Raw genomic sequence first — 12,565 nt, 5'->3', positions numbered from 1 at the left:
TCATCGAGCTTGCCGAAACACAGCGCGGGCAAAATCGCCAAAGTGAGACTGGTCCAAGAGGTTAATATGATATGAATCACAATGAGCCATTCTAGACTCAGGGAACCGGGCAACAAGTAGTCCTCAACTTTTCTCAAGTCGCTGCGAGTGGCACACTGCAGTAAAAATGCCGCTGGGCAAAACATACTGAATGAGCCAATCCAGCTATCAGAATTATTGTAGGAGTACAAAAAAATTGGCAAAAAATTGATGCTAGAAATTGAGAAATATTATCTACTATTGATAAAGCATACCCTTTGGCAAAACATACTGAATGAGCCAATCCAGCTATCAGAATTATTGTAGGAATGCAAAAAAATTGGCAAAAAATTGATGTTAGACACTGAAAAATATTATCTACTATTGATAAAGCATACCCTTTGGCCAGACAAAAAATTAGTTGTGTTTCCTATTACACTGAAAAATAAATTAGGGTGCTTTTTTACTCTAAATTTTTATAGCCTAAAAATAAGGGTTGCATGATGGTCTGTATTTTTTTGGTGGGGGCGCATATATTTGTAGCAGGTACATGTACTAGGTCATTGTCAGATTAATGCATGTGCACGTCAATATTAGGCTACATATCAGCACTGTGATTGAGTAGTAAAGCAGCTGGTTGTTGAAATACAAACACATAAGAGCCGTCCATCTCATGCAAAAAAAATACAACAAAACAATGTACAGGACGATGTACATGTACACAAAATTAGGCTTGGAGCAAGGCACCATAAGTTTTTATATTTTATTGATTTGTCAAGTAAAAAGATATAGGTTCCACATGATTTTCTAGGTTGGGTTGGGTAACCGAAAACACAGCTATGTTTTTGTTTGGCCTTTTGATAACAGCAACATTAATGACAGCACGAAACAGTTAATTGCGACCAAAAATGCACCACTGAAGTCAAAACAAGACACAATGAGAATTGGCAGGCAGCGGTGAAACCCTACACGTACTTGCCTGACTTGACTGCAACAAATCAGGAACCTTGCTTACATGTACATGTAACTCAACCTTTGGACTAGTCAATTTTTTCGCCATTCCTTTAAGGTTTGACTTAATGAGATTTCACTGTATCAATAATAAGAAATGCTTCGTAAACTGACGATCCACTAGCTACGTAGTGACTGTGGATTCATTGGTTATCACTTGCCAATCTTCCGTCAGAAACAGAATAAAATGAGAAAGAGTTCCATATACAGACGCCACTTGACAGCCTGTGAACAAACCCTATAGGACTGGCTTGAAAAATTCGAAGTGTTTTCTAAGTAAACGACTTGGTTTTTTCCCTCCTAAATTTAACATTTCTAGACATGTTTCTGCTTTCTGACAGCTGATAGGTCGCTGCCGGGAATGACTACTGGTGTCCACATATGGAATTCTTCCCTAAAAATGTTACCTTTTTGATATGTCCAACTACTCTTGTTCATAACCAATAGAGTACCCTTCTCCAAGCATCCATGTGGGCAGTTGTCCTCGTCAAGCTGAGAGAGAATCAAAGGAACAATCAATACAATGGGATGATCCATTTTTTCCATTGTGGATTTAAAACTAAGAGCTTTCACAAGAATACAAGATTCTATAACAAGGAAATTTTCTTTAGTTTTTCATTATTTTCATTCCTGAAAATACAATAAACCCTAACCCTCAAGGGTGTATGTAAAATTGAATTGAAATTGGAGGATTTGGGACTGTTACTGTTAGAGTTAAGGTTCCTGTTATAAACATATCGGTAATTTGCCAAGTCCAAAGTTTGCTCTGACAGAAAAATTTGTCTGAAAAGTTTTGTGCAAGTTGTGTAGCATTCGCCTATTAAGTTCGACGGAGAAAACCCCGAAACCCATTTTGACATAATTAAAATGTATCACGGATACACAGAACAGTGTGCCTACCAGACTGGGTGGGAATCAAGTTGGGAGGAAAATCCAACATAAGGCCTACAATGTATAGAAGGCAAGGGCAATACAACCAGACGTCCTCACACGTGTCGCACTATTGATATTATGGCATAGTTCGGTGTACAATTTTGCGTAGACCTACATATACGAGTTGGTCAGCATTCGTGTGGGCCCTACGCCTTATACGTGGAATTTTCTGGTTTCAGGTTGGACTCGAGTCGCCATGGTCGCAATGCAATGTAGACGTTCTCCAACCTGGGCTAGGATTATCATGATTATTCTACAAATACAATACACCTCAGTACGAGTCCTCGCTGAAATACTGTTTCAGTCATCACACTAATGAACCAAGATTAAGAAGACTCAACCAAAGAGCATTTCTGGAGTCATTAAGAGGGTAAAAACAGCATTTTTGGTGCTGAAAACTTACCTCAGTCATGAGAAGGATCCTCGTGTTGCCTTCGCCTTTTAAATTTAGTGCGCGTGCGCTGAGTGAATGTGAACACTGCTATTGCATAGAATTCTAAATAATGCCGAGACGTCTGGGTACATGACGGTTGCTCTCTGCACGCTGCTGGAAATCGTCACATGAGAACGTTGCAAGCGCGCCTCAAAATCAGGCAAACGTAGACAACATAAAAAGTGACAAAACGAAATGAGTAAATTAAACGACGTTTTATAGGGGGGGTTGGCATCTACTATCATCCCTTCTTACCCCTACTTCACACTTGCAGACTTTCAAAGAAGTTTTTAGGGGCCTCGTTTAAAGGTTAGACGACCGCTAAAAGTACGCGTACAAACCATGAAAGGGTCTCATTTCGCACGCACGGTTACGGACAAAATGAAAATATTAAGTGACGTAACCAATGACGACAATATTGTGTACAGTGCATATTGGTTTGGTCTGCACTGTTCTCTGGCCTCAGTTACGACTTTTGTCTTAGCTTTGAGCTGTTAATTCGAAATACTCATGGTAATGTTTCAAAAACTGTTCTTATTTTACAACTTCTGCAACCAGAAGACACAAAACAGGACACAAAAAAGATGAAATGCAATGTACACTGCGAGTGACTTTAAAATATTTACACGTGTTTTTATTCCATGCCGAAGTTCCCAAGCTCAGAAAATTTTGATAACATGATATGCATTAGTACGAGAAACAAAAATCATTAAATAACATACAGTCGGTTCATTACCTTCAGAATCTTCATAAAGTAAAATTATGACAGTAGTACACAAATAATCACAATATTCACCCTGGCAGTGTTTAGCAAAGAGCCACAGTACTTCTTCATTAAATATACAAACAAATATATAAATTTTTTGGGGTTTTTTATGCCTTTAGGGCCCAAACAAAATGGCGGTTACACTGTGTTTCTCTATACATTATAAAATAGAATCGCTTTGAAATGGCATACGTAGATCATGCATTTAAAGGTTTGGAACAAGTCAAGTCTCTACATAATAAAGAGTTTGCCTTTTGGATCATCCAAAATAATTTAAACATCCTTGTTTCCGGCAGCATTTTGTAAGAAAACAATGAGTTCTGAAAGCAGAGCAAATTCTTCCGCAGACTGTCACTCGCAAGATTTAACAAGACTGGTGCCAGAGCAACGGCAGAAGCTACGGTTTGTTTTAATCTGTTTTACAGAGTTCTGTGTTCTGTCACGGTTTGGCGTCATCACGCAAAGCATCTTTTGCAAAAAAAGGCTTTTTTTTTTCTCCCCGACAAGCAGAACAAAGAGAAACAGAGACGCTCTCCAAAATGTGAAACAGCTGAACTAATATTTATGTCATCTGTCATTAACAATGAACAACGATCTGACTTGAAAAACGTCAAGAAAGAAAAACAAAATAACCTCACTGATTCCAATTTTAATGGACCGTCAGTTGTATGAATTTCAGTGCTTTCCATTGCTCTTACTATCGCGATTTGTTTTCATCAGAAGATCTGAACCAATCAATTTTATGGAATCCTTTTACCACTTTTATACCCTTAGAATTCTCTTTGATGCAAGCAAACAGTACTTTTAAAAATGAGTACTCACATGTAACTAATACTGCTTGGGTCGTTTCGAATCAATTATATCAACAATTACTGTCTCAAGAAATACTCCTCGGATGATCCCCGCTTGTTAATTACAAAATTCCTGACACAAGAAATAAATTACAAAAGGAAAATGTACAACAAAGAACCAAAAATATGTATATCACTGCTTTAAAATTTGCATATCCTGAGCTTGTTTTTCTTTTCTTTTTTTCACTGAACTCAATAATTTTTCTCTACACAGATTCTCCTAGGAAAAACAAGCCGACTGACACGTGAGACAGTCTGTCTGTGAGGCAAAGGGTGCTTGGAATCCTCATCAAGCAATATTTAAAACTTCACTTTTCTGCACACACAAAATGACGTTTAGCTGAAATAAGAGCAGGCAGAAGAGTCACTACTTGAAGAAATGGAGAATGTAAAAATCAACAAGAACTGAATGCATTTGTGTATATGTAAACTGCATTCTTTAATAAAACGTTACGTGTTTATTTGAGATTGGACATAAGGTCCTACTCAGCCTAAGACATATCGCGAAATATGTCTCAGGCTGAGTGGGACTTTATGTGCACTCTCAGGTGAACAGAATGTAGAAATCAACAAGAACTGAATCGCATTTGTGTACATGGAAATTGCAATGCGAAATACTAAACACAACTCCACTTTTAATAAATGAGAACAATTTCCACATTGTTGAAATGTGCATTACGTGCACTGGTTCAGAAAAAAAAGAAAACACTGTTGCATTTGTGCTTGCCCAAAGATGATATACGTAGCCTATGCAGCCCTCACAGCGATAGCATGTATTTATGGAATTCGATACACAGTTTTTGGCAATGAAAAATTTGTGCTTTGTGTACGTCTGTTGTTCACATTTTAAGGCTGAATGCTTTTTTTTTTTTTTTTTTTTTTGATAAATTGCTAATTGGGCAGTCTGGTACATTTCTTTCTTGCTTGTTTGCAGTGTTGAATTTCTAGTTCAATATTACTGTTTCCAGATGTTTTGTTTTTTACACCCAAACCCTCAAAAACAGCCACGGCGATGCCTGTAGATGTTTAAACTGACCGGCCACACAGGCTGGTGCTAACAAATTGAGCATTTAGTAACCCATGCCACAACTTCTGGGAACTATACCAGGATGGCTGCAGAAAATATATGAAAAGTCTCATACAATTATGTACGTATCTACACACAAGTTCAAAAGTCATTTTTACGCTGCTAATTACATGCTAAAATGTTCCCATTACATACACATAAAAGCAAATAAAACTTACACGCACGGAAAGAATTATTTAATAACTTTTTTTACCAAAAAAAAAATTATGCACAACAAGATAGAGTTTATGATGCATCACAATAAATTACTGCTCAAGAAGGGACCACTTTCTTTTTAAGCCATTAATTTGTCACTTTGACAAAAAAAATCATCCAAACAATATTGCCACTTGTCCCCTCCATGTGTCACCTTTTAGGAATTAAAGATGTCATTGGTGAAAAAACGTACACAACTCGCATTTGCATAGACAATGTTTGACAAGCATTTCCAGCAGAAAGTGCTTCAAGTCTGATAAAAATACCTTTAAGTCCATTCAGTTTCTCAGGGTTTTTAAGTTTGCTTTCGTTTCTGCTGTTCATGAGCAAATGGATAAGACATTCACAATGACAGAGTTGTTCATTTCAAAGTCTTGCACGACCAACCACATTCAAACATAACCCGACCCTTCCGCATTTAAAAAAGATATGATCCCTTTAAGATTATCGTAAAAAAAAAGTTGGTCAACTTCTCGGAACAAAAGGCATACCTGTGCCTTATCAAATATACAACACAAATTCTTCAGCAATATTTAAAACCTTCAAAATTGCAGTGGACAATGTTACATGTGGCACAAATATTGCACCGATTAAAAAAAGAGAACCTAAACAGACTTGCACCCAGGTCATATTCAAGGACCTCCTCTTCTTCCGGTCCGTCTACAAATACACGTTTTTCAATATGTAGTGTTAGTTTAGTTTGATTTTTTTTCCCTCTCATTTTTCTGTCCATCCTTCCATACTCGATAACTTCTTTTGTTGGTGCGACTTCAGCAATTTCGTTACAGGACAGAACCCGACAACAACAAAACTCGAATGCAACCACACTGGAGCCAACTCTATCTCACACATCAGTCCAAATGAGCAAAAACCATTTCAAAGCAAATGCAAACACTTCCGGACGCTCTCGGATCAGAGCACCGTTTATTTCCATCCTACACCTTTGTTAAATCCTTTCTCTTTCGTAGTACGTCGTACATGTTGATCCTGTGATACTGAAAGTCATCTTTTCTGCCATTTTTACAACATAAAAACATGATGAATAATAAGACTAGTAAAAATCAGCCTAGGACACTCTACTAGCGATATAAAACAGAACACAGACATTTCTAAAAAAATTACGCAGCTTTACTCTCATGGCCCGGTTCCTTGACTACCCAACAGGCAAACCAATGCTGTATGAATTGGACAGCTGGCCAGCTGGTGATCTAGCCTGGCTCCCTGCTTTACTGCACTCTGGCATTCATCCTCAAATCCACAAGGCAGCTCGCTTGCTATGCGCATTTGAACTGCAAGAAGTCGTCCTTTTGGAAGTTTTATCCTACAAGTACTTTGTACAGCATTTACAATGACCCTCCTCTGGGTGTTAAGTAGATACATTTCAATAGGCACTGCATCCACTATTCCCTCTTACCTGTGTTGAAAATATAGTCTCTTCTCCAGCGCCAATTTAACCCGAAAAATACACACTTTGATAGATCAAGCCATCCAGTACTTGTTGTGAGTGACGTAAACAGCACCGCTTTGCATATATCCCTCAAATATATACACACCTCTTTTGCATTTACTGTTTCCAAGACCATCTTAGATGCTGGTCTCACCTCGGACTCCGGGTACGTCGGTGTTGATGTAGTCATGCTCCAGCTCGTTGTCGCTGGCGGCGCCAGATAACCTGACACCCACACTGCTGCTGCCGTTGCTGCGTATGGAGCTGCCCGGCCGGCTGCTGGAGTGGCTTGGAGAGTACAAGGGGCGCGGTTGCTCGCCGGCCAGCAGCGGCTGAGTGTGGCCCATCTGCTCCTCGTTCATGTAGCGCGGATCGTCCAGCTGGGCCTCTTGGGGCCTCTTCCAAGGATTGCCTGGGATGACCGGTGGGGAGGCCGATGCCAGCAGGGCGTGGTACTCCAGGTTGTCCACTCCCATCCCAGTGGGTGGAGCTTCAGCTGGGGGCGGAGATGAGGGCGGGCCCGAGCTGCTGGCACTGAGGGGAAGGTAGCTGGTGTCCTCGGGAAGCGGTGGGCTGTTAAACTTGGGATCATTCTGGTACTGGGGCTCCTCCAAGATAGCTGCCGGTAAGTGAGTGAGAAGTCATGTGTGTCACCAAGGGCAATTGGGTTGTAAAAACCTTGTTAGGAATACTGAGCAATTCATGCAAAATAACTCGTTATCTTGGCTAGGCTGATTACACCCTTGAATACCCGTGCACACACCCCCTGTGTCGATTTACTGGATGTGCCCTCACTAAAAACTGTACCGCTCGTTTTTTCAGAAAAGAAACGAAACCACACCAGACACAAAATTGAAAGGGTACAGGTTGCTTACGTTTGTCCTTGGTGAGGTCATGGTAGTCACCCTTGACGCTTGGTGTCAGGTAATCGTCGTCAATCTGGACAGCCGTGGCTCCATCTGGGGACAATATCAGAAGAAATCAGCCTTCGCGCACAAACAGTGCTTACTAACAACAGACGAGACGAACTTTATGTTTATATTACTGTTTCAGTTTTTCTCGATGTTCTCAAAACCCATCAAAAGTTGCTGAATGTTTGGATTTCAAGATGTGAATAACTTCACTTGTTGTTTAGCCACTGTGTCAGACATGAGTCTATGACAGATCGATGAGATTCCAAAGTTTTCACAGCTTGATTAAAGTAAATCTGCCTCACCTCTGTGTCTGTAAGGCTGAGTCAATTTGCGTAATTGAGTATTTGAATATTCAACCTTCAGTTTGATCAAACATTTGGCTGTACGAAAATTCCTATTATAAGTAGCCACAATGTATACATGCTTTTTAAAAGAGTAAAAAAAAAAGCAGAAAAACTGAAAGTTGGTTTTGTCCTTACTGTTGGGCATACCTGTGCATATTCAGAAGCCTTTGAAGTTTATTTGTAACAAATCGAAATAGGCTTTTAGAATGTAAATTTTGTGACTTATTAATTGAATTTTCCCTTACCAATTTCATTGACTTCAATTCCTGTTATTATATCAAAAGTGGCCCATCAAAAATAACCCTCGCATGATCTTGATTTCCATAACTTTTTCATCACTTTTTTCCTCTGACAACAAGATTCCAGGACATCCCAATTTTCCAGGACATTTCCAAGACTTTCTAGGCCAAGTTTTTTTCCCTTAGGATTTTCCAAGACTGCAGGAACCCTGTTTAAGTGTCTTCTTCTCTCACCGTTGCTGTTCTGCCTTCCCTGCAGCAGGGCTAGTGTGGGGTCCGGGGCGTACCGCATGGAACTATCCTTGCGAGTTGGGTTCACCTTGGCCGGCGGCGAGTTGAGCGAGTACGGATAGGTTGGGGACATCGGAGGCCCGCCGGCCACAAAATCAGCACCGCTTGTCTGCAAGTGAGGAAACAGGGAATGTCATTCAATATGGCTATCCAAGGCTTGAAGACAAAAAGAGGTAAGGAACTGCTTTTTTCATCCACATGACCGAGAAAAAAACCTTACAACGACTTCTTGGACATGATTTTATTTCAATTGCCATCAGAATGTCTATCGCAACTACAAATCAACTGTGCCAACAAAAAGCATCCGGCTATGGGCCTCGAGCTGGACCAAGAGAGGGCGCTATTTTCTCAGCAATGGAGGCTCCTTTGGTCGGAACTGAACTTCACTGGTTCACAAATGACTGGGAAATGCCCTTGTTTGCCATTGGCTCGACCACATTTCATGTCTTTATTGTACGGGGCAATGGAGCATTAATGTGTGAAATTCGTACTTTATGAATGAATACATCAAAAGTGAATTAAGTCCTGGACTAATCGCAAGACAGAGAGATCTCTGTGTACAGACCCTGCTGGGGAAGAACTCGTTGGGGGGCTGCCTGTGCTCCAGGTTGTTGAAGCTCATCGGCTGTAGGTACTCCTCGGCGTCCATGAGCAGATCCGTGGCCTTGGCGCCGTCGATCTCGTCGCCAATCAACGACCGGTAGAAGTCGCTGGGGACAGGGCTGGGCAGTCCGGCCAGTGAGCCCTCACCGTCGTTCTGGGGACGACATATAAAAATGCAACGGTTTGATGCACAAAGCATCCAGAAGACAACAGAAACATACCTAACATTTTACAGCTTTTAAAAGCTAACACGGCTGCCAAGTTCCCTCAAAAATAGCTTTGAGTATGCAAATTTCCCGTAGCACTTGCGTTTTATTGTACAAAGTACAAAAAAACAGCACAAGTAAATGATTAAATTTTACGGTCAAACTTTTAAATCCAACAAATCCTCCAAAATCACACCCCTGGGGAGAATGAGCTTCAAAACAGACTCCAAATGCTGGTTTAAACAGACTCTCATGTCAAAACCCTGACAAATACAAACTGAAACCTTCAAGGGAACCAAGATTGTAAGTGAGCAGAGTAAAGGAACTGTCAATGAACTTGTGGTCAAAAACGATTCACAGGGTACTGCAATGTGTAGTGGAGGAGGTGGCACTGACCTGAATGACCAGGTAACGCTGTGGGTCCTTGGCCATGCGGCCCAGCTCATCTGACAACTGCTTGAAGGAAGGCCGACTCTCTTCGTCCAGCATCCAGCCTGTGATCACAAAATGAAAAGTGTTCCCACCACCATCTCAAGCGTAAAAATTCCTGTTACTTTGGTTTCTGATGTGAACGCTACACAAGACAGCAGTCCCGTGCAGTGTTGCTGACGTGTGGCGTGGTTTGGTGGGGGGGGTAATGCTGTGGGGAGGTCAGGTGTTCTGGGGTGTGGTGTGGGTTTTCTGCTGTGGTGCGGTGTGTGTTATGTGACCCAAGTTGTTAATTTCTGTCTATGATGTACATTGTGCCAGTTGTCTGACTTACATTTCACCATTAGCATGTAGACGTCGATTGTTGAGATGGGTGGCTGTTGAAGTCTTTCGCCCTTCTCCAAGAGGTCCGGTACATCTCGGGCTCGGACACCGTCATAAGGCTTGCCACCAAAGGTCATCAACTCCCACATGGTCACACCTGCCAGCAAGGGAAAGCGAAACATCAGACCCACAAAATTAGAAGCTGTTGATTCACAAGTTGCCTCGGTTGCCGATCAGATTTACAGCAGCGGTAACAAAAACACAAGGGCAGTTTACTGGCATTTTGCAATGATCTGATCTGAAATTAGTGTCGGGCAGCAGCTTGACAGGTTGCAGAAAAACCGTCACAGAAACCCAAACAGACAGACTGAAACACAGAGGGACACATTTCTGAAGTGGCATCATCTAAGGCAAATTCTATCTCTAGGGTAAACAAAAACTTAGTGTACTTGCTTACGGTCACTGACTAAAGAGGTAAGCAATATTTCAGAGCACAGAGCCATGTGATCTGCACTCTTACACTCTCAAGCCCTAACCCTGTCTCTGTCGTCAATCCAAACAGCTTCCCGAAAGGCATGTATTTTTTGGATTTGTAGTTAACCCCTTCATATCGGGAGCCATCCACAGCCGTGGCTGTGTGTGAGGATTAGTGCATACCACAAATACAGTCTATTCACCATGCAGCTGCTGGCTCAATGGGACCTGCTGCTGGACAGAGCTTTGCAGTCACAGTCAAAAGAGGTTAACGTTCATTTATTAATGAGAAGACAAGAGGCAATATGGAGGCATATTCAGAAGACAGCCTCAAACAGAAAAGCCTTATTAACCACTTTGCACCAAGGTGCCCGGTACAGGAGACACGGTGTGTGGCCCACGAGGCTGGGGTGCCCAAAATCGAAGCTTTTGTTTAAAAAAAAAATTCCAGGCACGTTTAGAAAAGTTTACTTGCTGTCAGTAAAAAGTCTGGGCCATCAGCAAAGGTTATTCCATCATTGATTTTTACACCGAGGCATATTCAGAAGACAAAGCCTCGTAGAAAAATGCCTTATTAACCCTAACACTCCTCAGTCCTCCAACAGGTGAAGGATTGAGGAGGGTTAGGGTTAACCACTTTGCACTGGGGTGCCTGGTACCAGAGACAAGGTACCATTTTACACGTCTGTAATTTTGATGTACAGTATATTTTCGAGTGGCCGCAGGACCGTCATTTTTTGGGGTGTACACGTGATCAATATCAGTAAATGAAGATATGAATTGTTGAAGGATTTTGAAAAAAAAAAAAGATCCCAGCCCAGTAGCCTGAACATCGAAAACAGCCCGGCAGGAAGTGGTTGAGGCAAAAACTAGACAAAGAAAACTAACAACAATCATTCAGAGAAAATTTGAAAGCAAAATGATGAAGAAAAAAACAGAAAATATACGAACAAAAATCAGATGTACTGAGAACTGAAAATAAGAGCATTTGATACATTAAAAAGAACAAGAGAATGTTGGAAGAAGAAAAACAGAAGAGAAGGGGGTATTTCAGATCATTGGAGAATAACAGAAGAGAAGTGGGTATTTCAGATCTTTGGAGAATAACAGAAGAGAAGGGGGTATTTCAGATCTTTGGAGAATAACAGAAGAGAAGGGGGTATTTCAGATCTTTGGAGAATAACAGAAGAGAAGGGGGTATTTCAGATCCTTGGAGAATACCAGAAGAGAAGGGGGTATTTCAGATCTTTGGAGAATACCAGAAGAGAAGGGGGTATTTCAGATCTTTGGAGAATAACAGAAGAGAAGGAGGTATTTCAGATCTTTGGAGAATAACAGAAGAGAAGGGGGTATTTCAGATCTTTGGAGAATAACAGAAGAGAAGGGGGTATTTCAGATCTTTGGAGAATAACAGAAGAGAAAGGGGTATTTCAGATCTTTGGAGAATAACAGAAGAGAAAGGGGTATTTCAGATCTTTGGAGAATAACAGAAGAGAAGGGGGTATTTCAGATCTTTGGAGAATAACAGAAGAGAAGGGGGTATTTCAGATCTTTGGAGAATAACAGAAGAGAAGGGGGTATTTCAGATCTTTGGAGAATAACAGAAGAGAAGGGGGTATTTCAGATCTTTGGAGAATAACAGAAGAGAAGGGGGTATTTCAGATCTTTGGAGAATAACAGAAGAGAAGGGGGTATTTCAGATCTTTGGAGAATAACAGAAGAGAAGGGGGTATTTCAGATCATTGGAGAATACCAGAAGAGAAGGGGGTATTTCAGATCCTTGGAGAATAACAGAAGAGAAGGGGGTATTTCAGATCCTTGGAGAATAACAGAAGAGAAGGGGGTATTTCAGATCTTTGGAGAATAATAGAAGAGAAGGGGGTATTTCAGATCATTGGAGAATAACAGAAGAGAAGGGGGTATTTCAGATCATTGGAGAATAACAGAAGAGAAGGGGGTATTTCAGATCATTGGAGAATAACAGAAGAGAAGGGGGTATT

At 41.0% G+C, this 12,565-nt stretch overlaps 1 protein-coding gene across 6 annotated transcripts in view; it reads right to left on the bottom strand.

Moving 5' to 3' along the window:
* Positions 1-3,003: 3,003 nt before the first annotated feature.
* The window catches only part of LOC110986431 (epidermal growth factor receptor-like), a 118,075-nt gene continuing 108,513 nt past the window's right edge, over positions 3,004-12,565 (bottom strand). For all 6 annotated transcript variants that reach the window (XM_087135099.1, XM_087135098.1, XM_022248283.2 and 3 more), the window contains 6 exons: positions 10,102-10,248; positions 9,735-9,832; positions 9,095-9,286; positions 8,473-8,638; positions 7,617-7,700; positions 3,004-7,360 (listed from right to left, as the gene is read on the bottom strand). In XM_087135099.1, coding sequence (XP_086991225.1) covers positions 6,879-7,360; positions 7,617-7,700; positions 8,473-8,638; positions 9,095-9,286; positions 9,735-9,832; positions 10,102-10,248 — 1,169 coding nt within the window. In that variant the 3' untranslated portion in view covers positions 3,004-6,878. The remainder of the gene's footprint in view (positions 7,361-7,616; positions 7,701-8,472; positions 8,639-9,094; positions 9,287-9,734; positions 9,833-10,101; positions 10,249-12,565) is intronic.

The sequence above is a fragment of the Acanthaster planci genome, linkage group LG03 (assembly GCF_054643075.1).
Source record: "Acanthaster planci isolate LZ-2023a linkage group LG03, COTS_SCS, whole genome shotgun sequence".
NCBI classification, from domain to species: Eukaryota; Metazoa; Echinodermata; class Asteroidea; order Valvatida; family Acanthasteridae; genus Acanthaster; species Acanthaster planci.
The sequence above is the reverse complement of the archived record's forward strand: the minus strand, read 5'-3'. Positions and strand labels throughout refer to the sequence as shown.